Source organism: Ptiloglossa arizonensis, chromosome 14 (assembly GCF_051014685.1).
Source record: "Ptiloglossa arizonensis isolate GNS036 chromosome 14, iyPtiAriz1_principal, whole genome shotgun sequence".
In the NCBI taxonomy this organism is placed as follows: Eukaryota; Metazoa; Arthropoda; class Insecta; order Hymenoptera; family Colletidae; genus Ptiloglossa; species Ptiloglossa arizonensis.
In genome coordinates this window covers 7,643,052-7,667,986 of record NC_135061.1, presented here as the reverse complement: position 1 = coordinate 7,667,986, position 24,935 = coordinate 7,643,052, and the positions used below count along the sequence as shown (strand labels likewise).

The 24,935-nt window shown below is 47.2% G+C and overlaps 3 protein-coding genes across 8 annotated transcripts in view; 2 read left to right on the top strand and 1 right to left on the bottom strand.

The window, feature by feature from the left end:
• LOC143154360 (uncharacterized) overlaps positions 1-24,935 on the top strand; it is a 109,266-nt gene that overhangs the window by 76,613 nt on the left and 7,718 nt on the right. For 5 of the 6 annotated variants that reach the window (XM_076326447.1, XM_076326453.1, XM_076326450.1 and 2 more), the window contains 6 exons: positions 17,014-17,076; positions 22,932-22,999; positions 23,209-23,323; positions 24,005-24,173; positions 24,279-24,430; positions 24,627-24,757. In XM_076326447.1, the coding sequence (XP_076182562.1) occupies positions 17,014-17,076; positions 22,932-22,999; positions 23,209-23,323; positions 24,005-24,173; positions 24,279-24,430; positions 24,627-24,757 (698 nt within the window). The remainder of the gene's footprint in view (positions 1-17,013; positions 17,077-22,931; positions 23,000-23,208; positions 23,324-24,004; positions 24,174-24,278; positions 24,431-24,626; positions 24,758-24,935) is intronic. The other variant, XM_076326454.1, reaches the window with a different exon arrangement.
• Positions 7,087-10,737, bottom strand: LOC143154348 (pancreatic lipase-related protein 2-like). Its single transcript, XM_076326408.1, has 7 exons — positions 10,617-10,737; positions 10,410-10,513; positions 10,180-10,367; positions 9,233-9,381; positions 8,246-8,481; positions 7,935-8,178; positions 7,087-7,853 (listed from the first exon to the last, which is right to left on the bottom strand). The coding sequence occupies exons 1-7, from the start codon at positions 10,735-10,737 to the stop codon at positions 7,618-7,620; spliced, it is 1,278 nt and encodes a 425-aa protein (XP_076182523.1). The 3' UTR covers positions 7,087-7,617.
• Positions 20,302-22,204, top strand: LOC143154275 (uncharacterized). Its single transcript, XM_076326235.1, has 3 exons — positions 20,302-20,454; positions 21,650-21,995; positions 22,067-22,204. Exons 1-3 carry the CDS (start codon positions 20,317-20,319, stop codon positions 22,087-22,089), a joined length of 507 nt encoding a protein of 168 aa, XP_076182350.1. The 5' UTR covers positions 20,302-20,316; the 3' UTR covers positions 22,090-22,204.

Genomic DNA, 24,935 nt, shown 5'->3' with positions numbered 1-24,935 from the left:
CAAGCGTATCCACCAAATTGTACAAAATTTACTTACACGTTCGCATCGTTCGGTACGATGAATCGTTTATATTTTATCGTTGAACATCGGTAAAAAGACTTATCGTCTCTACGCTACTCAACCGACGGTTACCTCGGCAACCGATCTAAACTTTTGTTTCTAGAAAAGAATTTCCTTCAAAATTTCATCGACCGTTTCCTACCGATGATCGAGTCGCGAACTAGGAATCGTTCGAAACAATTCGCGTAGTCGACGCACGCTAGAAATATTCCGTGAAATTGGAGAATCGGTTCGATAAAGATGAACGCGTCGCACAATGGAAGTTCGTTTCTCGCCGTAGGGCATAATTCGGAGTTTCCGCGACGATGCGACTCGACTCCGCTGTCGCCGTTAATGGCCGCCGTGGAACTACCCCTGGAGTATTACCGCGCGAGTGGATCCCTCGCTATTGTCTGGCCGTGGTCGCTACGATGGATGAAACTGCATCGCGTATAATTTCCCGTAATGGAACGAAACTGGTAGGAGTAGTGCTCGGGGACGGAATAGAGTGGAAACGCGCGAAGAAACTGTCATGGCGCGAGACACGGGTTATTTCGAGCCTAAATGTCCGAACGTTTCGGTGTCTACTATATTCGAAGATGGATGCGCGAGATAGCAGCGCGGTGACGAATAAAACAACTACCGGAACTCGTAGCGGTAACGAATCTTTCGTGACGTTCTCTTAGCACCGATATCAATTTGCGGTTTACATCCCGGACGTTGCTGCTATTGCCCGAAGACGCGAAGACGCGAAGACGCGAAGACGCGAATCGCTTCAGGATCGAACGAGAGAAAACAATTGGCGTAGCCTTGGAAGGAATGCGTCGAAACGGAACGATTTCCTTACCATTTGTACATCGACGCTCGAATAACGTTGGGATTCCCGTAACGGCACCGATTTCTCGAAGAATCGATCTAATAATTTTTAATCCGAGAAAACAAAACTCGCGATTTCAATTCGAACGCGACTTATTTTTCGGTAAATTATAATTGTGCAGAGTTTATCCGGATAGAATCGAGTTCGAACGGATTTGTACGAAATACGATTCGGAACGAATGCAAATTAATCGTTCGAGCTGCGAATGAATTTCAAGGCATTCGACGTCGATATTGGTAATTCCGTTCGACCGTTCCGATGGGAAGGAGGAACACTGCGCGCAACTGTGTAACCGGATTTGGAACGTCGGCGCAACCGTGGTGCCTTCTTCTCTCGATTCCCCGCGAATACTATTTCACGTCGATCCGAGAGATCCTCCTAATCTCGGTCGCGTTTAAAATTGACTACCGACCAGATGCACCGGATGAAATTAATTTCCGTGCTTGACGGCCGTTCGCAAAATGGCCGGGAACCGGGCCAGAGACAGAATGGAAACGGTCGAAGGTGGAAAAGCGAGAACGGTCGGAAGAAAGGGCTCGATTACTCGTGGGCGAGATTCTGGAGGTACCGCGGGATGCGAAAATAATAGAACGGGCACGATACTTGGGTGTATCTTCGGGCTTAACGAGGTTCCATGTAGAACGAACGGTTCAAGCGTGGCCCTCCGAGTGCAAGTTGGTCTTTTACCGCGTTCCCGATTCGACGAGAAGACTCCGAGACGCGTATTACGGTTAAAAGTGGTCGGAGTTTGCACGCGAACCGGCAACGAGCCTCGTCGACGTTAACGTCTCTCCGAGGTCCGCTTACACGGTTTCGGAAAGTAAAGAAACAGCGAGATGCTCGGTAGGTGTAACGAGTCCCTCGCGAGCGATACCAACGTTACGGAGCGAGCCTACGAGCGTATCCACGGGAACGTACGGCTACGGTCACGTGACCGGTTCGCCGCCATTGGTCGAGCTAGCGGCGTATCTCCGATCGTGAGTCGACCGAACGGGGGAAAGCGACCGACGACAACCGTGAAACCAGCGAAACGGAGAACCTGGAAACGTGTGATACGGCACGTGATCAAGGATCGCGTCATTTGCGGAACACGTTAACGAGGCGTTAATGCCTCGAGCGTCGCTCCCGGCCGCGCGGAACCTTTCCCTTCGTGGAAATAATCGTACGACCTCACGGAAGCCGTATTCGGGCCGACGTTCGTACACACTCCGATTCAACGGGAAGAAGAAAGAGACTGCTCCCGCTATTGTGCCCGGTGCCCGTATTCGGTCGTGTCAGTTTTCCAAAAGCTCGGCCGAACCGGTGAAAAGATTTCAATTGGGGTCGCTATCGAAGGGCGGCGTACCGGAATACGCGACGGCTGGATATTTATAGCGTCCGTTACGAGCGAAGATGTCTGGCCCTCGCTTAGATACGACGAGTCGCCCGATACGCGGCGATACTTTTGTTTATTCAGCGCGACTCGCTGGGCTCGTTATCGCGCGCGGGATTTAATTTTTATCCGCTAACGACGATTCAAGCCTTTTCCAACCTTTTCCAACCTTTTTCAACGTTCCTCCTCCTATCTTGACGAATTTATTGTTCCGAGACTCGCCGGAGCTTTCCAATGGAAATTACTCCAAACACGACCTCGTTCGGACTACTTTTAATTACGGTATTGTCTGCCGGTTTCGAGGCCGAGGTGCGACAACTCGAGGGCCAGAGCGCTGGAATTCGATTTATTTTTCGTCTCTCATCGGGGACGCGAGTAAGACAACGAGGATCATTTCGATACGACGATTGCAACGATTTGGAAAATTAGTATACGGGACACGTTTGCGTCGGGATAAGTTTGCGCGTTAAGGTTCGTGGACGTATTTCGAGGCTCGAACCATTTCAAAGAAAACCTTGGAGGAAACGCTTTTATTTCGAAGCCGCTTAAAATCTATCGTGTATCGAGAATTCGGAATTCTGTAAACGCGCGCGACTTTGAAAAATTAATCGATAATTTAGCGACCATCGATGACCTTTCCCTGTTAACGAATATTTTCCGTAAACGTAAAAAAATGCTCCGTCCAAAATTACGAACAAAGGGACCGAATCGACCGAATGAAATCTCAATTTCTGGAAAAGAAAGTTTCCGTTTCTTGGATCCGTTTCGAGTACCGCAAACGTTGCGGTTAACATCGGCGGAGAAAACGGTGGTATCCCGACGTTCAATCGTGACCGTGTTATCGCGAAATCTTCCGGTGATAAAACGTTTTTGTTTCCGCGTCGAGCGGCAAAGTAACAATTTCGGCAGCGGCGAAGGGTTCCCTTTGAAAATGTCGCGGTGGACGATCGAAATCACCGTGTTGGCCCGCGTGGCGTGCGAAACGTTGGGTAAACGATGCAGGTAGGTACAGATAAGGGGAAGAAAACCCTTCGTTGCGAGCTTGTCCAAGGGCGATTCCGCGCACGCACAAAATAATGTAACGAGGGGTCGGGGAACGTTGGTTAAAGTCGGCTGGTTCTGACGTGTCCGTAATCTCGGCCGCGGGAACAAAGAGAAATCGATAACGAAGTCATCAACGGGAGGCGAGAGTCGGACATTTCGTGTTTCGTTTTCTATTTTCGCGGAGGACAATGCACCTCCGTCGTTGCCGGATGAAAATTCTCGATACGCGGTCGGGATTTGAATCGCAGCCGAGGTACCGCACCGATCGGACGTTATTCCGTTTTATCGATTTTACCGCTGCCAGTGACAGCGATGACAAAGCTAATAACGATACAATGTCTCGTTCGGTTCAATTTACCGAGGGATTTCCTTTTGTAATTTATACCATCGCCGTGATCCTCTCGCAGAGACGGCGGTATCCACGTTCCACAATGGAACCGACAACGAACGGAATTACAATATCAACGATCGCATCGTTTTGCGCAAGGAGGAACGAAACAATTCGAGAGACGTGTCACTCTTGCACGACTTTGTCGTACGCGGAGCGTAAACTTGCGAAATTGATCATTTACGAGTTGGTTTCGACGAAAGATCCAAGATTTTGGCAGAACGAATTCTTGGGATTCGGAAAAGGAACATTATTGCTTCCGACGTTTCGATTGCGTCGAGTCTCGCCTGTCTGAAGTGTAGTCGGAAACTCGAGTGGTTTTCTTAGAATAATGCATTCTTCCTCGGGAAGACAATAGAGGGATCTCGAAGTCACGAGTAACCACTCACCGATTTGCCAATATCAAAGCTGTCTTACTCTCGATGTAAAAGGCACGTTTCGCTCGTTGTCGTAAAAGTGTGAAAAACGAGCGCCGAGTCGTAACACCGACGGATGTTTCTTAAATAATCCTTAACCCTTGTCTCGATAACCGAACGGTTCACGGTTCTTCAAGAACCGGAGTACCCGTGTACAGCGAAGCGGCGTTCGCTTTCTCGAAACTCTCGTCCAATATTTATACCTCGTACCGGATACCGTTCTCAAACATTTTAACGAGAAGTACTCGCAACCGTCGTACAGGCTCTTGAGTTTATCGCGCGATCGAGAAATACACACGCGTATATATTGGATCGTAAAAGTATTGAAAGATTCGCGTTTAAAACCGTTGACGGATGAAACAGTTACGTTACATCGGAAGGAAATTGGCAAAAGCTCGGGAGAAATTCGTCCCTCTCGTACGGGACAACGAACGAGATACGGAGCGAGGAAGATCGAAGCAACGTCGTCGCCGGATATAAATGCGATAATCGCATCGATCGAAGAATCGAACGCGATAACGGGACGTAGGGCTCCGGTATTCACGGTTTTCCTAATTAAATTGCTATCAGAGCTGGATCGTAGGACGCGCGGTTCTCCGGGGGATTTCCGTAAGAGCGAAAAGCAAAATGTGCCGTAACGCGATGACGCGCGAACCGTGAGCGCAAAAGCCACCGATGGATTTACCTAGCCTGGCTTCGGTTGCCGTTTCATCCGTCGAACCGTACCGTACATAACCACTGTTTTTCATACTTTGTTGCAAAGTGAAAGCAACTCGAGCGAATTGAGTTTCAGACGGACGTACAGGTTTTCCTGTGGAAACTTTTGTCGTTCCAGGGTCTATCGGGGCATCGTGTACTCGGCGAACCGTACTTTGAAATTTAAAGTGGATTTTTTCAACCGGTGTGCTCGTTTAGAGAGACTTGCCGTATCACGAGTGCCCGAACCGAAGTACGATTCTAATTTATCTAGCAGAATTTACCGATGTATTCGTTTCAGCGACGACGAGGCGAACTCTCGAAAACCGAACGACGTTTCACCGGCCGTGTAATACTAGTATTTGGCGCTCGGTGACACGAGTTACCCCGGGACGTTAACGAACACCGTTACCGGGAAAAGTTTCATCGAAGCGGCATCGGCCCTCGCGAAAGAACGATCGACCGTCGGGATCGTTTGCTACTTTTTTTTCTCCGCTCGGAAGTTCCGCGTCGGTTTTCCAGAGGGGATTTCCAGTGCGGGAAGGAGACGACACGTGGTCGAACGTGGCGAGGCGTCGACTGCACGCTTACGCCTCTAGAGCCTGTGGTCTTTCAAGACTAGGGTCATCTATAACCCTGGCCATAGGTCGTCGATCGTTATCGACTCGTCGGTGTTGAATTTTTTAGCGAGAGTACCAGGTTCACTGACCAGCAGGCCCGAAGCTCTCCTCGAGATTCCACGGTGTGCTCCGAGCCCAACTAGCGGCAACCCCGGCTGGCTCGCGACGAGAAAGCTTCGTTCCACGATCCTCGAGGACGAGGATCCTCCTTCTACGGAAGAAACGCTCTCGGTGATCGAAGATGCCGCAACCGCGAAAGGTCAGAGGGCCTGAAAGAGAGGTCGAACAAACTGTTCCCACTTTGCATGAATCATCCTATCGATTCTCGAAATTGTATACCGTACAATTCCGCACGGAAATGTCCTCCAGTACGTACATCGGAGATAGCTTTATCCTTGGTTCTGACCCAACTGCGATCGTTATCGACTCTCGAGAGATCCTTCTCGAGTCCGGTTGAACTGTTTTCAATTTCCGAGACTCTTCCGTCCGCGAGCACGTTTAACCGAATCGTTGACCGGTTTCACAATATTTCGATAACCGTTTTTAGTCTACCTTGTACATTCGAGTCGTCCGTGCAACGAGCAAACGAACGAACGAACGTTTCTCGCTATCGACTTTTCGAGTGGCCGCTCGAAGGGAGTCGGGTTCGGATATTTTCAAAGACATCGTAAACGCACACCGTGCAGATAGGTTCGGCAGCAGCCAGAGATTCCGAAGCATTCGTTCGCGAAGGGAACAAGGGAGAATGGAGACGCGAGGCACGAAGAGTAACGTTGGTCCTTGGTCGTTTACATCGTACGAGCCTTTTCGGATGAAAGGACCGTATCTACTTGCAACGGAACGAACCTACCGGCAGCCGTGGAAAAAGCTCCCGGTGAAAGAAGGGAGAACCATTGTCTCGCGCGGATGCCCGTCCGAGCGTTATGGATTGGAAACTATCCGCGGCGTTGGTAAAGAGAGACAAAGGGAACAACGGAGAAGGTAGCTGAAGCTTCGTAGAGATGTCTTTGTTGCCAGGACGGATTGGAAAGTCTCTCCGGCACCGGCGGGACCGTAGATATCTGTAAATGTTTCGCGGGAAATTTCTGATTCGCGCGGACAAATGGCCGACGTGTGATTACTCCGCGCGTAACAACTCGAGGGAGACCGTTTCGCAACCGCTTCCTACGGGAAATGCCTTTATTCGTTCGAGAAATCGATATCGTTCGTTACTCCTTCGATGTACCGGGGTCCAGTCGCGATGATCGTCCTTCTCGAAGAAACCTTTTCAAGGATCGATAGCACCGAGTTCCAACGAGCGGAATCGTTGCTCGAGTGTCCCGAAAAGTTGGATTCGCGGGGACAGGGCCAAGGTACCCACGGAGGAGTGCCGAGTTCACAGACTTTCGAATCCGCAGTCGTCCAACGAAATCACTGCAAAATAAAAGCATCGGAGAGCGAGTATTGGAAATCCGCCAGGTTCGGCCTTTTTCGAACATTTTTATTCTTCTCCGTGGCCCTATTTTCGGCGCGCACGGATGCCAGGCGCTGGCTTACAAACTGTTTAACGCAATTACCCCCTCCTTATCGATCGCCTGAAACGGAGAAGAAGGAAGCGCTTGTCCTTGGAATTTCCATATTTCGAGGGCGGCCAAGGTGCACCGAAAGCGGCACGAGAAATTCGCATCGTTCGGGATCGTTTCGTTGAACTCGTTCTATCCGGGATCGCGAACGGAGCCAACATTTTTATCGTCGATTATTTACCATAGATTCGGGTCGTCCGAACGGGACAACTGTGGGCGATATCGACGAGCGTTCTCGAGTTATTCGATTTCAGAACCGTCGTAAGTCGAACGGTGATCTTACCGTGCTATGGTAACGATCGTTCCTGACTTGCCGAGGGACTCGTGCCTCGCGCCTCGCGCCTCGCGCCTCGCGCCTCGCGTTCGCGAACGTTGAACATTGGGAACCCAATATCCTCCGCATCGAGGGCAACTATCGACTAGAATCGAAAACACCGTGCTCGGGTAATCGTAAAAGTGGAATAATAAAGCGTATCGAGTCTTCGTAAAGAGGGAGAACGAAACAGCGACCTCTGGGCAATATTTAAAGAAGGATTCGGAGAAACTGATCGGTGGCGAGGTCGGCGCTACTCGTCTGGTTCATCCAAACTCGAGACAGCGTTGTCATTTGCCGAGGTATCCGGTGGCATTCCTGGCGAAAGGTGTTTCCCCGTTTGTCCTCAAGTAAAATTTCCCTCGGAGCGTGGATCGTACCGCGAATCCCATGAAACCGTCCGGTGTCCACGTGCAGTACTCTCGAATCTCGGGTCGCCATCTTGGACATCTACTGGCGGGGAAACCGAAAGGATTTCTCACGGATTCCGCGTACAACATCCAGGCTCGATTGTGTCCGCAGGTAACTGAACATCGAATAAATAATTTACCAGGAGAAATCGACTCGTACGAGCTTTACCAAACTCCCGAACCGTTAGAAATCGTACTGTATTGATTGATGAGTCGCGAAACACTGTTACGGATCACGGTCTCCAGGTTGCAACCGGGTTGGATCGGTCTCCCACCGTTCGGATAGAAGTCCACGTGGCCGAGAGGATTCGGAAACCCAAAGTGTCCACCGTCCGTGTGAATCACGTCCACGAACATTGCGTCCACCGCCGTCAAATGACCTTCCCTGCCGGTGTTCATGTAAAGGGGATAAGCAGGATCCAGTCCGCTGATCCGTCCAACCTGGGAACAAATTTTCTTGGAAATGGAATATTTCGCGGTGAACGTTCCTGTAACCTTCGATATTTACTTTCCGCGGGGCTAACGTCTTCCCCATGAACCCGGCGATTTCGGCCCCCAAACTGAAACCGATCACGTGCAGATTGGAGAGAGATACCGCTCCTTGAGCGTCCAGCCAGTTCGCGAAACGAGCGACCTGGGGCCCAACGATCCTCGTGTTTTCGACCGCCGTCACGTACCAAGGCAAACCTGACAACTTGGACCAATCCACCAGGATCAAGTTGTACTCTCCACGTTTCAGGTATACTGAAAGAAATCGCTACGATTGAACGAACCTCGCGTTTCCAAACGTGACTTTTGCTTTCCTCGAGGGAGTGTTTCGTGGTGGAGGGCACTCGCTGAGAATTCCCGATAGACGAAAGATATTCAAGGGTTGCGCCACCTTCGCGGTTTCAAACGATCAAATTTCATCGCGTTCTTTCGATCCTTTTGCGTTTCTCTGCAATTTTGAAACAAATCCCGGGCAATACGTATTCGGTGCTGCGAATACGCCAATGAAACACTTTTGTTCGAAATCGGGTTTCGTCGAAAGGAAATCCCAAAGAACGAGTTTACTTTCGATCGTCGAAAGTAACGCCCCCAACCCGGTTCCATCGATTCCTGTCTAAAAGTGCGGCTAACGGTATCCCAAGTTGCGAACGCGCTCGAACGTTGAATGCGAAGAAACCCCTTTAAATATCGACAGACCCATCGAGAGAGTCCCTTTGTTTTTATAATAATTTCCCCTCTTCGAACGGACCGCTTTAAAAAGTTTTCAAACGAACGAGCGAGACCATTAGTATTGTTCGTAACTACGTGTACTCCGTATTCGTTCGATAAGGAAGGCATCGGTAAAGTTCGTTCTCGTTATGGAATTTGTATTGCCGGTCCGTCGTCGCTCTCTCGTGGCTCGTAATCGAGTCACGAACGCCAACGGTGAGCAACGGCGTATCGAATCGAATAACGGTGCCATTGACTTTCGTGCGGAAAGGTAATACCTGCGGAACAATGAAAATACCATCTCGAATTGTAGTGGCGCTACCTCCAGACGCGCTATCGCTGTATCCATGGATGAAGATTACGGTCGGATATCTGTCGTTGAAATTGCTGCTACGCAACGAGTAGGGGTCCGAGACGTCTAGCACGGTGCCGCAACTTGGATTCTGCCTGACGTCGAAACAGAGGAAGAACGATTATAATTGTTGCGAGACTTTGAACCTTCGATAGAAGTTGTTTAAAAGCGGCTAATGTTGTTTCGATCGAAAATTGAAAAGAATAGTTTCAAAGATCATTTTTATCGAAAACAGAATTACGTTTTCGAATTGTATACTTCGTTTGATTTAGAATCGGAGTCTTTTCGAACCCAGAGAGTCTCCGATATCGTTCACTTGTATCGTTGCTAAAACTTTTTCTACAAATTGAGGAAAGTACGGTAAAATAATGGAGATCGAGTTACGGAAACGTTTGGACCCAAGGCGAACACGCGAAATGGAAAATTCTGCCCAATTTCTCGACCGAAACGTAACAAAGGACCAACGATTGTATCGATACAACGATCCGTTGTTCGATAAGAATGACGCGACATTGAATGTTTCGAACGAAAGGAAGAAAAAATGTTTACCAACGGCGCAAGTGCACCTTTAGAATTCCATTGCGGTGATCGACGAGCGCGATCGTTCGATAAATCGAATAATTGGTTTCAGGTTTGAAAGTTCGTTCGAGAGAGCCGTTGAAAAGCACTCGTTTCAAATGTTTGATTCATTCACGAGGAGAGCAACGGTCTCCGTGGTTCGATTATCGTTAACGAATCGTAGTAAAGTTGATCTAAATTTTGGCGAATGTTGCATCGAATCGGTTTCTCGGTAGTGGAGCGATCGGTTTAGCGAACCGGTAGAAACCAATTCGCGCTTTCTATTACTTTCCCCGCGACAAAGGTTGGTCCGATCGATACTTTAGCCAACGTACCTGGTGTACAAGAGATACTCGATGTCGCGGTCCACGTTAATGGGACAGCAGTACGAACAGGCACCGGATGGAAGCGGCGAAACGTGGAGCGGAACATCATCTAGCGACAGAAAGGAAGGGTTCTCTCGAATGCTCGTCAAAGTTCGCGCATGGCGGCGCTCGGCCTCGACCGATCGTCGCGGTCGTCGTCATTGAACCTGAGAACGGACACGTGATATCGCGTGCATTACCGATCGACTCTCGCGGTACGCGTCGCCCCCGTTGAAGGCCTTTTTTTCTTCGGCGTGAAACAACGACTCGCGAACATTTCCTTCGACGTTTCCCTCTCCCTCGTCTGCGCAACGAGTAACGGAAATATTCGACCGACGGGGTAGACCAGCGTTTCTCGAACGGTGTCCCGTACGAAACAGTTTCTATTTCTCAAGATTCGCCGCAACTTTCGAACGATACCGTAATTTCGGGCGTTGTTGGTCCACCGCGATTTTCTTCGACCATTGTCTCCGTAACGGAATCGTTCGTTGAAAAGAAAGAACACTGCCCGGTGGGTGACTCTTCCATCTCGTCGAATTCTACGTTAATCGTGTCCTACTTCGAGAACAAGTCCGAAGACAATTACCAATGGAACGTAGTAGATACGGTAACGGATGATCGGACTCGCGCGCGCGTTGATTTTAGAATTACGATCCATAGAAATCGAAAGATGGTATTCGTTCGAGCGCGTTCTTCATTTTTTATTCACGAACCTGAAAACCTGGTCCGAATCTGGTTCAGGTTTCGGATCTTCGGAACGAAAAGTTATTATTCGACGATACCGTGGGAGAGACTTTTAAGAATATGGAGCGTGAACACGATTTCTTAGAAAGTTCAATCCCAAGTATGCGAACGATATTAAGAGGTACCAACAAACGGGTCGAAACGTTTACGAATAGAAAGTATATTAAATGCCCGAACGGAGAACGTTCTTTTTTATGTACGAAATACAACATACGAGATGGTTCATCTCGAATAAAAACGATTCGAATGTTCTTTGTTCGGTTGAAACGAAGAATGCAATATTGTACGAAGATCGAAGTACGTTAAACGCGATAGACGTTGCGAATCGATCGTTTGAGAAAGTGTAACAGAGAGATATGAAAATTTGGAAAAATGTCTGGTATTTCGAAAAGCCTGGGCTATCTTCGATACTTTGAGGTCTATTTAATATCGAATCGATCGATACTCGGTTCTTCGTTCGAATCTTCTTTACCACGAAGGGCGATAACGAGGATTTTTACCGTGATTCGTGGTAACTTACGCGCGAACGAACATCGATATTGCAATTTTTACACCGTCGGGAGTGTGCAGCGCAACATCGTGCACATTGCTACGAGGCGACGGGTGCAATGCGGTTTAATAGTTCAATAGAGGTCGTAAACGCGACGGGCTGGGAACGTTCCCAGTGGTAATTGTACGCGCGAGCGGAACGTAAATCGGCAACAACGTTTACGGCCCGAGAAATTTCCTCCGAGTCGCTTACCGTCCTTACGGTCTCTAATTTCGATGGAAAAAGTCGTTAAAGGTTCCTCGCGCGTCATCGCTCGCGGAGAAAAACCCTGGGGAAGTAAACCGGGGGACGGGTATCCGTCGCGTAATCCGGGCGCAATGTCGTGTTGCCGTATGATTAAACTTTAATGGACGCGTCGCGTCGTCGCGGTGCTGCTGCGTTACGTGTCCGATGATGTTCGTGTCCAACACGGCTGCGTCTTCGGAATCAACGAGCAAACACTCTCCCTTGATCCAACTTGGAGCCACTCGATCCCAACTCGGAACTCGTTACTTGTCATTTGAACGGTGTCTGACACGAATTTCGTCCCAACTTACGGTTATCTCGTTCGAACCGACGATCTATCCTGGACACGGATCAGCTTTTATCCAAACTTGTCCCAACCCCCGAGACCTAACCCAGACCTGAATCACGGCTGACTCACGGTCGCGTAGTTTTTCTTTCTCGCGCTTCGTACCGTTCGCAGCTTCCAAGTGCAAGTATTTCCCTTTTTCTCGGGGCGTAAAAATGTTTCGAGTTTTGCTCGGCGAGTCTCGTCATCGTTTTTCCTCGAACGGAGCTCGAACGGTGGAGAAAGTAACCGACGACCGAGCCTGGCGTTCTCGAGGTATCGAGAACAAGTCGAGCAACCGCAAACATCGGTTTCGCGAGACCGTAACTCGAGGTGCGAAAAAGCGAGCGAAACGGAACCACCGCGAACAATATCGATCACCGAGTGCTCTTAACCCAATGTAACGGAGCCTCGATAGCCGTCATTTGCGCCCCCGTGAAATCTTTCTCCGTGACCGATGCAACAACGACACGGCCACGCGCCGTCGAGGTATTCCGTAATCGACCTTAAATAACATCCAAACTCCGCAATTCGTTCCCACCGTAGTTGTTTATTCCTTTCAAATTGAACGAACCGTCGGAATTTACACACAGAGAAGCTTTCTTTGCAATAATTTTCTCCGCCGAACACGGTTCGTTTGATTTTCGTTATTTTTCGTTCGAAAAAATCATTTTCTACGGTTCAAGCATCGATAAATACGTGTGTCGTAACCTATGCGCAAAAAAGTTTCTCGTTTTCGAGTCGAAAGAAATCGCATTCTAGACGAGAATAGCCACTTAACCGTCGAAAATTCATCGACACGTAACGACGAAAGGAAAATAAGGTTTCTTCGCGTTCGTTGCGTACTCGTGAAAGCTAACGTATCGCGCGTACCAATTAATGGAGTTGATTCATGATAACGTAATTCGCGTTGAATACCGTTCATCTGGATCCCCTTCACCTAGATTCGCTTCAAAGTATCGAGTGAAAGTATGCACCGCGATACTTGTACTTTATCGAACCGAACCGCAACAACGAGCAATTTACTCTGTCGATTCGGAGGAATTTGTCACCGACAACGTAAAATACGATCGATCGGAGTACAACGATTCGTAGAGAGATTCGCGATTCGTGAAATTTGAATATCCTTTCTGATAGAATTTCCCCGGATTGTGAACGAAATTTAAATAAATTCCGCGCCGCAAGGAAGGAACTAAAGTTTGCAGAGGCGCTCTAAATGCCTTCGACGAAAGGGACCTTGCGGGATATTTTGGTGAAAAGCGGGGCAGTTAAAAGCAATCTCCCTCTCCTTTCTCCCCCGAAAATTTAAGCGCCGGCATTATTCACTTCCTTCGTTCCGAGCCACATACACGTCGCGAAAACAACTCTTTTAATTAAGGAGAAAACATTTCCTCCGGGTGTTCCTGGCACCCGAGGTTCCTCGTTTCAGCCATTTCTTTATCACCGGTAATTTCACTGTAATTTCACTGTAATTTCACTCTTCGGGTGTCCCTGGACCTGGATAACTGTTGCAAAAAATTTTCATTCTTTTATCATCCTTGAATAACCACGAACGAACGAACGAACGATAAAGATTATTGAATATCACCGGCGCGAGTCTCTCGACGTGCCGAGAGTATGTTTATCACTGTCGCGAAACGATAAACTCGATTCGGTATGGTTACCTCTTTTGATCACGAGCACGCGGCACAACACGGAGACGAGAAACTGCGGCACCACCATGTTTTATGGACGAAACACTGGAATCGAAAGAACGACGGAAGGAATAGGATTCCAGTCAACGATAGAAGCGAGAGCAAACTGGTAGAAATCGAAAGCTGGGATCAGCGTGCTCCTGGCATCGAGGATCTCGAGCATGACGCAAAGAGTCGCTAGGCTTCCTTTCTGGGAAATATTCTGCGAGAGAACACCGATTACAAAATTCCAAACGGTTTCGCGCGGGAGAATGGCGGTGGGAACGAAAATTAAACTTCGTATCTAGCCAGAAGCTAACCTTGGACGATATCAATTTTGCGCAGAGGTTCCATTTTGATGCGCGAATAAATGGTAGATGGGTTTCCTCCTGGATCCCCGAGTGCAAACTACGACAATTACCCGGTAAATTGGACGCAGTGGATCGAGGGACTGATCGAATGCTCGATAGTCTTCTTGGCTTCGATGGAAACGACTAGAAATTCATTTGCGACCGACGGCTGTATCGAATGGAAATTGCACAATTTCCATGTGGCAATTCCATTAACCCCGGCGAGTACAGAATTTTCGGAAGTTTAATCGACTCTGGTTTTGTACCGTGTATAGTATACAACTGGAATTATCGACGATGCTGCTAGATTTCGAGACTGGGGTAACGTCCGGTTCCTCTTTCGATCATCGAGACGCTGAATACTCTTGGAACCCTCTTCTACGTTTTCGGACATTTTTCTCGATGCTCGATCGAAAGATCGAACGAAAGAAACGCTCGGAATCCGTGTAGATAACCGAGTACGTGCTCGAGAACCTTGAAAAAAAATTAGCTCGCGACGAAAGCTCTTGTAGGAGCGATCGAACCTCGAACGGATATTCTAGAAACTCGTGTAAATAACGGAAGACGAGTTTCGGAACGTCCGAGAAAAGTGGCTCGCAACAAATGTAACAAGATACGCGTACCTCGTAAAGATCATCGTAAACGAAAGAGAAAAAAAACCTAACAAGAATTCGTGAAAATAATTTTACGATCAGAGTTGAAAACGAGTTGGAGAATTTCGAAGAGAAGCGATACATTTCGTAGGAATCGTCATAGGCAACAAAGGCGTTCTTCGGATACGTGTGAATAATAAACGGTGAGTGAAAGCGAGGTCGAGGATTTCGAAGAAAAGCAGCTCGTAACGAACAAAGTACATAGTTGTTTAAGGAAAATATTAAATCGCAACGATTGTTATTATAATCGTTCGAAACGTATTACTTTCGTTAATGCGGTTCATCGAAAGCTAATGTTTGTTTCTTGTTCGAGTTTGGCGGTGTACCGTTGTTTTCATCGAAGAACTTTTAGATAAGTAGCAATGTTTAAACTTATCTAACGAAAGAATTCGATAAAAAATGTAAACAAACGTAAAGGAATGGATCCTGTAGAATACGTATCGTGGAAATTAGAAACTCAGAAGCCGCAGAATTTTGATATCGATCTTATGGAACGGTTACAACATCGAGTCGGAGGGAAACTAAACAATTACCAAACTTTCGCGCGAAACATTTTTCGATGGATTTTACAGTTGCGGTGTAATAAAATAAATGGCCCTGAAAGAAGGAGTGGTTTCTCGATAAAAGTTGAGAAGCAGCAGCATCGAAATACGCTCGTAGTTTTTTTGATAGCGTACCGGTTGAAAAATAGCGCGCCGGTTGAAAAGTCTTCCCTTTTAAGTAAGGGAAGAATCAGAGGGACGAGTTACATGCCTCGATCTATAGTATAGAGAAAGCGTTCGAAATTGTACGTTTCGTCGCGACGAACGCGACGCGATCCGAGGTGCTCGTATTTCAGGATTCGACCGGGCGTTCCTCGGTAAACGATAAAGACGCAAGTCCATAGGAAACGTCGCCCAGGTTTTCATTTGCCGTCGGACGATCCTGTCAGAGGACCGTCCGGTTGTTCAGCGCGTACGTGTATCTGGGTCAGGGTGCTTTCCAGATATTAGGGGGATGATGCGCAAAATATCCCCACCACGATGTGCAGCATCGGTACAGCAAGTTTTCGCTACGACGCACCGACCGTGGACCGTCTCGAATCACAGCCAGCCAATTTTCCATTTAAACCGCGAACACCCTCGATTGTCCCGCCTCGCGGTCCCATTGTTTCCACGACGAAACCCACTGCCAACAACAGGACCAAACATTTTTTACTCTCTCGTTCGAAGCTGACGACGAGTAAACATACGCGAACCGTCCCCTCTCCCATCGATTCTCTTCGAACTTTCCAGGCTCGCAGAGAAGCCAAAAAGTAACGGATATTCCTTCTTAGCTGCGGTAACTCGAACCCAACGGATCGAACTACCCTCGAAAGTTTCAACCTTTCGATTCGATCTTCAAAATTTCTAGACACGCGAGAAATCCTTTCAACGGAATGAACAAAGGACGGGTGTTCCCTCTTAGCCGTGGTAACTCGAATGCAAAGGATGAAACTACACCGCAAACTGTAAGTTCAACCTTCCGATTCTATCCGCAAAACTCGTGGATGCCCGAGACATTTTTTCAATGGAATTTTCAACGATGTTTGGCGAAAATCTGGGAATGAAATTTTGCCGAGTAGTTAGGTGAAATTAAATCTTATCGCTTTACGAAGCTGAACACGACGTTTCGGGATTGTAGAGGGGTTCGCTTTGAATTTCATAAAATCTGGAAGAGAAAGTAAACGGAATATTGAATCCATGAACCCAGAAGTGGTTGCGGAGAACTTACTTTTCTTTTGTTTGGTGTACGGAGTGCGGGGAGGGTTACGGGGTGGTTTCAGTTTACCAACTTTCAAGATCGCGTGGCGCGAGTTGGTAAAAAGAGCCTCGCGATACGCGAAAAACAAGGGACGCGGGAAAGAAATAACATACTATCGATCGTTTCCTAGTACGCGCGGTACAAGCACAGCGCTGGAAACTATCGTTCGAGCGTTACGATTCGGCCTTCTGCGAAAACGATCAGGCCTTCGACTCGCCCAAAGACAAAATCCATACGATTTTTATCGGTGGATCCGTGTTCAAAATAAACCGTCGGCCCAGTTTTTTCACATTTAAGGATATTCTCGACGTTCGTTCGACTTGTCGTTTTACACCATTCCCGATAAGAGTAACGTTACCCGAAACTTTGCAAATATTCGTTCTTTGTAAAACGTTTTGGTAAAACATTGTGAATTTTGAGCGACGGTCGTCACTGGCCACTGTCACAGTCACGTGTTAATATTTATATCGCCGAATGTACGAGAAATATTTTCTCGTTTCAGGATAAACTGTTAACGAAGCTGGAGGAAAACGAACCAGAGTTGGCCTCCTCGCAGGAAGACGAGGTGAGTAAACAATTATCCACGATCTCGAGCCCTCGTGAGTAATCGGATGTAAATGAATCGCTCGTCCCCCCTTCCCTCGTCCCCGAAATTAAGTATTCGAATTCGACGAGCAACCGCAACGGAGATTTCACTTAATCTCTCCCCATCGAACGAAAGAAATTTCCCGCGGGAAGTTCGAGTAGCCTCCGATCCAATTAACGCCCCAGGAAGACCCTACAGGGGAGTTTCTGAATTATCCCGAAGCGCGGTTGGTGAGTAAGGTCAGCTGCATTTTTCACTGTGCCCGCCGCCTCCACTTTTCTCTTCGAGGTTCTTCGAGGTAACCTCGTTATTTTCTATCTCGCTACGAGGAACAAGACGCGATCAAACCTAATTCGTAACCGGGAAAGAGACACGACGATCGACAGGGGAATAAGATTTTCTCGTTTCCCCCGCCGATAACGAGGCAGGAATAAAAGAAACCGTCTCCCCCTCTCGACGTTGGTGAAACCTTTCAACTTCGTTCTCCCGATAGATAAGGAATTTTACAGCTAACGCGTCTACCGGGACTTGCGTTTTAATTCCTCCCATATTTTCCCTTTACGTACCGTTCCGTTTTAAACTCGCACAACCGTTTACAAATATAATTGGCTATCGGTTTTAATCGCGGAAATAAATTTTGCACAGACAAGTGGTGGATCGACACACGCGTCGAACGAAATCGTTGCGCGAACTGTACGAAACCGTTATCACCTACCGAATTAACAACGAGAGCGTCCAAATTCGAACTTAACCCTTTTCCGATATCCGAGATTGGATAATTCTTTCTAGGAAAGACGATTTTTAAAGGATAATTCTAACCAATACGGATATATATATATTTAACGAGAGATTTTTTTCTCGGCAGATTTCGAAGAAAAGAAGATGTAAAAATTGTTTCGAAGAATTAACGTACAGGGTGAATCGCGTAATTGGAACGAGATGTTTCTTAAAGTCGGCAAAAGAGAGAAAACACCGTAGAGGGAAAAATTGAACGGTAACTCGTTCAGCGTATCAATTTTTTGAAAGTTTTAGTTCCCTTATCGGTTCAATTGCGCGACCAACCCTGTGTATCTCGCATTGAACTCCATTACGCAAGGTAGTACGTGAAATAATATACGTACAACGTCGAAAAATAATTAGAAAGAGTTCTCAATCTTCGCCCTAAAATACCAGAGTACCTCCGTAAGCCTAGGTGCATATCGGCGACTTTGCGTCGCACATTTTGTTCGACGAAAAGTCGATAGTCTGCAACAAGATCAGACTTTCGGATACTTTGTTCCTAGGCGTTGCAGAAAGGTTGGGTCTCCGTCCGTTCAATATTTTGACCGTTTAAAGCCTCTTTTGAACCTCCGAGTAACGTTACGAACCATCTCCTTTCTTACCGTATCGCTACGAGGTTCGTCTTCCCTTATATTGTTGTATCCAAGTTCTTTTTAACGCTAGATTTACCAACCAGTCAAAATGACCGATTCCAACTGCTTTCGTAACGAAATTTTCTTCAAATTCCATAGCATGTTTTCCGAAGACGTTACGACTTTTTATATTCCACACGTGTGATCGATTTCATAAATTTCTTTCTTTCCGTCGGTAGTTCTAGCGTTGAACGGATCTCCGACTTTGGTGAGAATTTTGTAATCCTCCTCCTTTACTTAGCCTTCTACTGTATAATTTTCCTCCGTTCTTCTTCGCCGAAGGATTCAATCTACGAACAAACGAATAAATAAACGTACAAAGTATCAAATTTTCGTAGGAAATACAGCGAACACGGGGATGAACGGTCGAGATTCCCAGCGGCAAAATAGTTAAACGGTGGGGTGTAAGTTTCGTTGGTTTCCTTGTCAATGGCCTTCGGCGATCGAAATATAGAGCGCAAGCCTCGGTAAAAGAAAGTTTACACGAAGAACGAACGTGTAAAAGCAAACATTAACGATCCGCTTTACCCCGACTTCCGCGGGGTAAAATCCTGATACGTGTTATTTTAAACACGGGGGATTATTTCCATAAGAAATTCAGTTTAAAAAAAACCGAAAGATACATTGACCCAGAAAGCTGTACGGTGTATTAATATACCGTTGACACTCGAAACACGGTGACTGCACGTGAAATTTTCGATGCTTTGGCCGGATGCTGTACAGAAAGGCCTCTATGGCGCTCGAAAGACAGCCATTGGTCCGCGAAAGTTGCAATTTCCGAGCGAATAGGCCGCTCAACGGGTTGCAAAAATCGATTAACGGAGCTGACAAAGCGGGGTAGCTGTCGGCCCTGCGACTCCTGACGTGTTCGTCCACCCTCGGCGAACTATTAATATTTCGATTAAGTCGACGCTTAATTCGGTTATGTCAATTACGGTGGCTGAGATCCGCGCAAACAACGTTCGAGCAAGCTGGCACGTTACGTTCGTAAATGCCCAGAACCACGGAAAACTTCTCGATTGCGTCATCAACGACCCGATCTGGCTTCGACGAACCACCAGGATTGTCACTTGTCCTCGACGAAAAATAATCACTGCGATTATTTTTACGAGCTCGTAGCGAAGTTTTTTTCTCCACGGAAACGTAAATCCACAAAAAACATATATAAACTAATTCTCATCGATAATAATCGAGTAAGATCGATGTAAAATGAAATAAAACGATAAGAGAAGCAAATGTTACTCGAAGTGGTGGCTCTGATCGGCCCGAGAAACTGGTGTACCACGAGCCACTGAATTGAAGAGTTAAAAATCGAGAAATGTACAACAATCGTAATTCGAGGAAGAAAAATTACGTAATTTAAATGCTCCGTGACACCTCCATTGAAACATTGTCAACCTAGCAAATTTCCGGCGGTGATAATCATCGTACTTATTAAACTGAAATTAAGCAAGCGATCGGACGAACGATAAGATTGAAACCGATGAGAGATAAGCGTCGCAATTCCGGATCAAGAGTGCTAATTTTCTTCCATATGTCCGATTGAACAATGATTTCGTGTCGTCTGAACGCGAATCGGTGTACGGAATCCGTCCGTCGTTTCCGTTGTTGTTCGCGATGAAAAAATCAAACGAGAAGAAAAATAATGTATCACAGGCGGAGAACAATAGCCGGCAATCGGGGGAGCCGATAACGACAGAGATGATTTTCCCTTCAGCGAGTTCCTTTCGCGTGCAACATGCCATGCAACGTTCATCTATCCGATGCTTTTCGTCTCTCCTTCCATTTGTTTTTTTTTCCCCCCGCGATGACGCGGTGCATCCGACGTTCCCTATTTATTCTCTCGATTCGGAATCAGAGAGAACAGTGTCCGAGTATCGAGACATCAGGGATCATGAAGCGTCTATTCCTCTGCGTCGGCGTCGTCGCCCTATTGGTGCTCTCTGTAAGCAAAGTAAATCTTTCAACGAAGGAAATTCCTGTTTCCTGATTATTCTCGACTAATTCCTTTTATTCAACTTTGCGATATCCATGCGTCTTTAGGTTGCATCCTAACTAAACGTCGCGCAGAAAAATGAAACCGAACGACCGATCGAAAGAAACAAAAGAATAAGAAAGATGTCGATTTGACAAAATTGGATATCCTTTTTATCCTTTGTTTCTTTTTATCGCTGGGATTTGTCGGTGTACGACGTTCGGTTGGAACGCGGCCTTACTGGAAATCGAACAACCGAATTCTATGGTTGATTATTCTTACGTATATCGAGCCATTGTAAAGAAATAAGAAACATTTGTCGAAAGTATGAAAATTTTTATCAGGAAGTTTGCAATTCGTATTCTCCGTCTCTGACCATAGTTTACGGTCAGTGAAATCTGATTACTGGATACCTAGTAATTGTTTCGTGGGGAGTGTCTTATCGAGGTGTGTCGCAGCTGCATTTCTGTGAGAAAGGCGTTCAATGTACTATCTTGCCAGGAGTCCGGAGTCTGGAGTCTGAAACAAAATTTGAACAGAATTTTAACAAAACGAGACAAAATTTCTACAATATACATTTATTTTGAGCAAATCTTTCGAAAAGTATCGTCCGTTGTGTACGTTCGTTGGAAAAACATTTTTCCGTAAATATTGCAATATCGTTTAGGTGGTCGATCGTTTTTGCCGATATTTAGACATCCACTGAATTATAAAATGAAGCGATACATCGGAGTCGATCGTTTGAAAGTACGACGCGTTTAGTCCAGTGTATCGACACTTTGTGGAATTGTAATGAAAATTTATCGCAGCTCGCGCAGTGATCCCTATCGCGTTGAAACGTGTCGAAGCAACACTGCGTAAAAGACGATACATTTTGTAGCGCAACATTGGAACGAATGTCCCTCTCGGTGACAACGTAGCGGTGTCTGTACGTTTTTCCTTTAACGCTGGAATGTGTTTCTATTCGTACCGGACCGCGTACGTAGTTTCGAAATTAGAAGAGGAAAGGGGAAATTAATTTACGAATGTAATTAGTTGCCGAATAATGATAAATGCTCGAATTACCAAACATTTCCAATTCTTGTTTCTTCTACGATAGCTCGATGTACGCGTAACAGAATTTAAGGGGCACGATTGGATAAAGTGCTCGTACAATTGATTGGAGGTTGCTGGAATTTCGTTGGGGCACAACGATGCGGATCCTCCAAGGAATCCCCCTAAGGATGTCGACCGCGCAAAACGTAGTCCACAAGAATATCCAGACTGTCCTCCCCCTCCAACTGGAGGTCCTCCCCCGAACGGTCCTCCTCCGAATGGAGTTCCCTGTGGGCCTCCGCCTGCCGTAGCCGAACTTTCCAGCACAGCGAGTGCCTCGATGACAACTTCGGGTTCGAGGATGAGAAGATTCGTTCAAAATTCTTTAGCCGGATCGGACGATGACAAGAGACACGGACGCGACGATACGAACCCACGCGATATGGAAACTATGGCAATGCCACCGTTGGGAACAGGTGAACACGATTCATCGGCACTCCGCTCTGGATAACATTCGAATTGAACGCGATGATAAATTTTTGTTTAGGCCAAGTTCAGAAGATGGGATAAACGGACGCTCAATTGTGCAGTATCGAAGCCGATAATGTAATCCAAACGAGTTCTTGCTTGTAGTTTGTTAACGTTTAAGTAACGAAATAAATCCTTTGGCAAAAAAATTAGCGAGCGTGAATGTTTTTTTATTTTGAACTAGAAGGAACACGAACGATTATTTACGCAGCAGCCAATCCGTTTTCGAGTTTTTTCGAGTTTTTTCGAGTTTTTTCGAGTTTTTTCGAGAGGTGCTTTCCTCGAAGAAAGAAAAGAAAATGTCTCCACGCGGGACGTGTAACAAGTTTAAAATGGTTAAAAAGGAATACGTGTACTCCTATAGTCGTTAAACTTGGACGATCGATGTACCGTAACCCGAACCACGTTATCCGGCGATGTGAATTGTACAACGTGCAAAGAATAAACGTACGCTTAATTTTCGAGTTCCGAAGAATCGAGGAAAATATTCAAACTGTCCAACCTCGTGTATCAACGCGCACGTTACTGCGCGTTTTAGCATCGAGTACCGGCACTAGCGAACGCTCTAAAGCGCGTTGTGCGACAGTTGCCCATCTCAGTTTACGAATATAGTATATCCGGTGGAAGATCGGTGAAGCACAATATAAACGATTAACACGCGTTAAAGCTGCGTTCATTTAACTCCCGAAAACTTCTGCCTAACCAATCGGAAACTCCGAAATAAGGTATATCGGGTGGTTTTACCTTCGAGGTTTCGGTAGTCGCGTTACTGGAACCTTCCGATGAACGAATCCGAAATGTCAGTTGGTATTATCGAGTTAGTTAAGGTAGTAAATCCTCTTGAGCGTAGGGTGCTACAATGATCGTTCCCTTTGTTCTTACAGTGCGTGATCTGCGTGAACGCGAGAGCTACGATGCAAACGGCACCGTGTGGACACCGAGTGGTCTGCAGGTAAAACGTGTAAAATATTCGTACCGTGTTTGATCCTGCGTCTCGGAGATACTATACGTACCTAAAGGTTCGCGTTCGCGAAACAAGAGGACGAACGTTTGCGCAGACTCCGGTACTTTGGCGTGTATCTTGAAAACGGGGATAGCGGTCGTTAACGATACTTTAGTCTTCGGGATGTTGGTCGTATCTTTGTTCTCGGTGTGCCGCAGACGCTGCTTCGTGAAGACGATACAGATGGCTGTCTCGCAGAGGCTTCTACCGCTGAGGTGTGTCATATGCAGAGCGAAGATCCTGCGTCTGAAGCAAACCCTGATCCCACGGGACGTAAGTGGCGTGGATAATTACGCGAGTTTGTCTCTCTCTCTCGTCGAGAGAGGTTCTCGAGACTTCTTGGAGCCTCTTCGGGCGGTGGTGGGAAATTTTTCGCGACTCGTTCCCGAGGATCTCGAAAGACGAGATCTGGGCCATCCGACTACCCTTCGGTATCCGAGTATTTTATTTACGTTTGGAAATTCGGAACGAGAAACACCGAGACCGTGGAAACGTGGCGGTGGTCCTCGTCCATTTGATTCCGTTAGCGTAAAATTGCGGGTAATTGGAGCGGACTCGGAAGCCCTCGTCGCTTTTCAACGAATTTCAATGCCACGCGAGACGCGAGACGGGAGACGCGAGACGAGAGACGTACTATATGACCGTTCCGTTCGAAGCACCGGTATTCATAAATACCATCCGGGCTGAATACGCGACCCGCTCTTTTCGCATTCCTCCGCAATTAATCTCGCGAAATTTCCACCGTGTATACACGAAACGAGCCGTAATTGATTCGTTCGGCTCGCTCGGGTTTGCTCCTTCCGCGACGAAAGCACTCGATCCGTGGTATTTACATTTTCATACGGGGCATCCGATAATGATCGGATAGCCGGAAATTTCATCGGCCCGTTTGGTGTCAATTTTGGAAAATTCGATCGAGAAGACGAGCGAAAGATTCGATGTTCTTTTCCGCAGTACTCGATGTCAGGGAAGTCCTGGGTGCTACCTCAGAGTGCGTCCGAGTACAACATGGGCACCGGAGTCTCCGTAGGGGTGTCCGGTCCAGGTGGAAGATGGGTTCCCGGAAACGTACCAGCCTCTGCGTCCTTGTACTCCATGGCCAGTGGCTCGTCCTCTATTTCCGGTGCGTAGCTAGACAATCTCTAGAAAGAACACGAACGCGAACACGAACACGAACACGAACACGAAAAAGTATCTGTCCGACGTTGGTTCGTCTTTGTCGGGGCAGGAGTGTCTTTCGTATCTTCTTCGAGTTCGTCTTCTGCGAGTAGCACGGGAAGTTCCAACCTTGGGAAACCTACAAGGGTGAGGCAACCTTCCGGCACGACCTTGAGACGTTCGCAGACCCAGTCGATGAAAATGAGGATTCAGGTCCGTTTGGTATGGAGAAGGAACGCTTGACAATCGTTGTACGGTAATCGGGATTTTCGAGTGACAATGGTCGCGACGCGTGAACGAACGTTTCGGCCGGCTCCTTCCGTCGAGGGAACCGACGATCCCAATTTTGTCCCTCGAAAACCGGTAATTACCGTATATCGAATCGACTAACCGTGTGTACTTTATGAACGCGCTTCAGGAGTACCAGGATCCCGTTCAGCAAGTAACCGAGGAGGAGGAGGTAATGAGGGAAAACCGGGAACGTAGATTGCCACCGATCAAGGAGTTCCAAAGGGATTATCGTGCGGGAAAGGCCTCCACCAGGATACGGTAATGGGCCAACGTTTTTATATCTACGTACTCGGAGAACGATACATATTCGGAGGACCGTTACGGGGAAATATACCAGGATATTCTCCATTATGGACCCAGAACGCACAAAGCGAACGTAACATTAGCATAACCCGCAACCGACATCCAACGAGCCAATCCCGGTCCAACGTATCCG

Coding starts and splice junctions, on each gene's coding strand:
- LOC143154348 (XM_076326408.1), bottom strand. CDS start 10,737: ATGGAAGAGTCACCCACCGGGCAGTGTTCTTTCTTTTCAACGAACGAT. Junction 10,368..10,409: donor CGTACCGCGAGAGTCGATCG/GTAATGCACGCG, acceptor CAGGTTCAATGA/CGACGACCGCGACGATCGGT. Junction 8,482..9,232: donor CGCCACTACAATTCGAGATG/GTATTTTCATTG, acceptor GATTTCTTTCAG/TATACCTGAAACGTGGAGAG.
- LOC143154275 (XM_076326235.1), top strand. CDS start 20,317: ATGACGCGGTGCATCCGACGTTCCCTATTTATTCTCTCGATTCGGAAT. Junction 20,455..21,649: donor TCGCCCTATTGGTGCTCTCT/GTAAGCAAAGTA, acceptor AATTGATTGGAG/GTTGCTGGAATTTCGTTGGG. Junction 21,996..22,066: donor AATGCCACCGTTGGGAACAG/GTGAACACGATT, acceptor ATTTTTGTTTAG/GCCAAGTTCAGAAGATGGGA.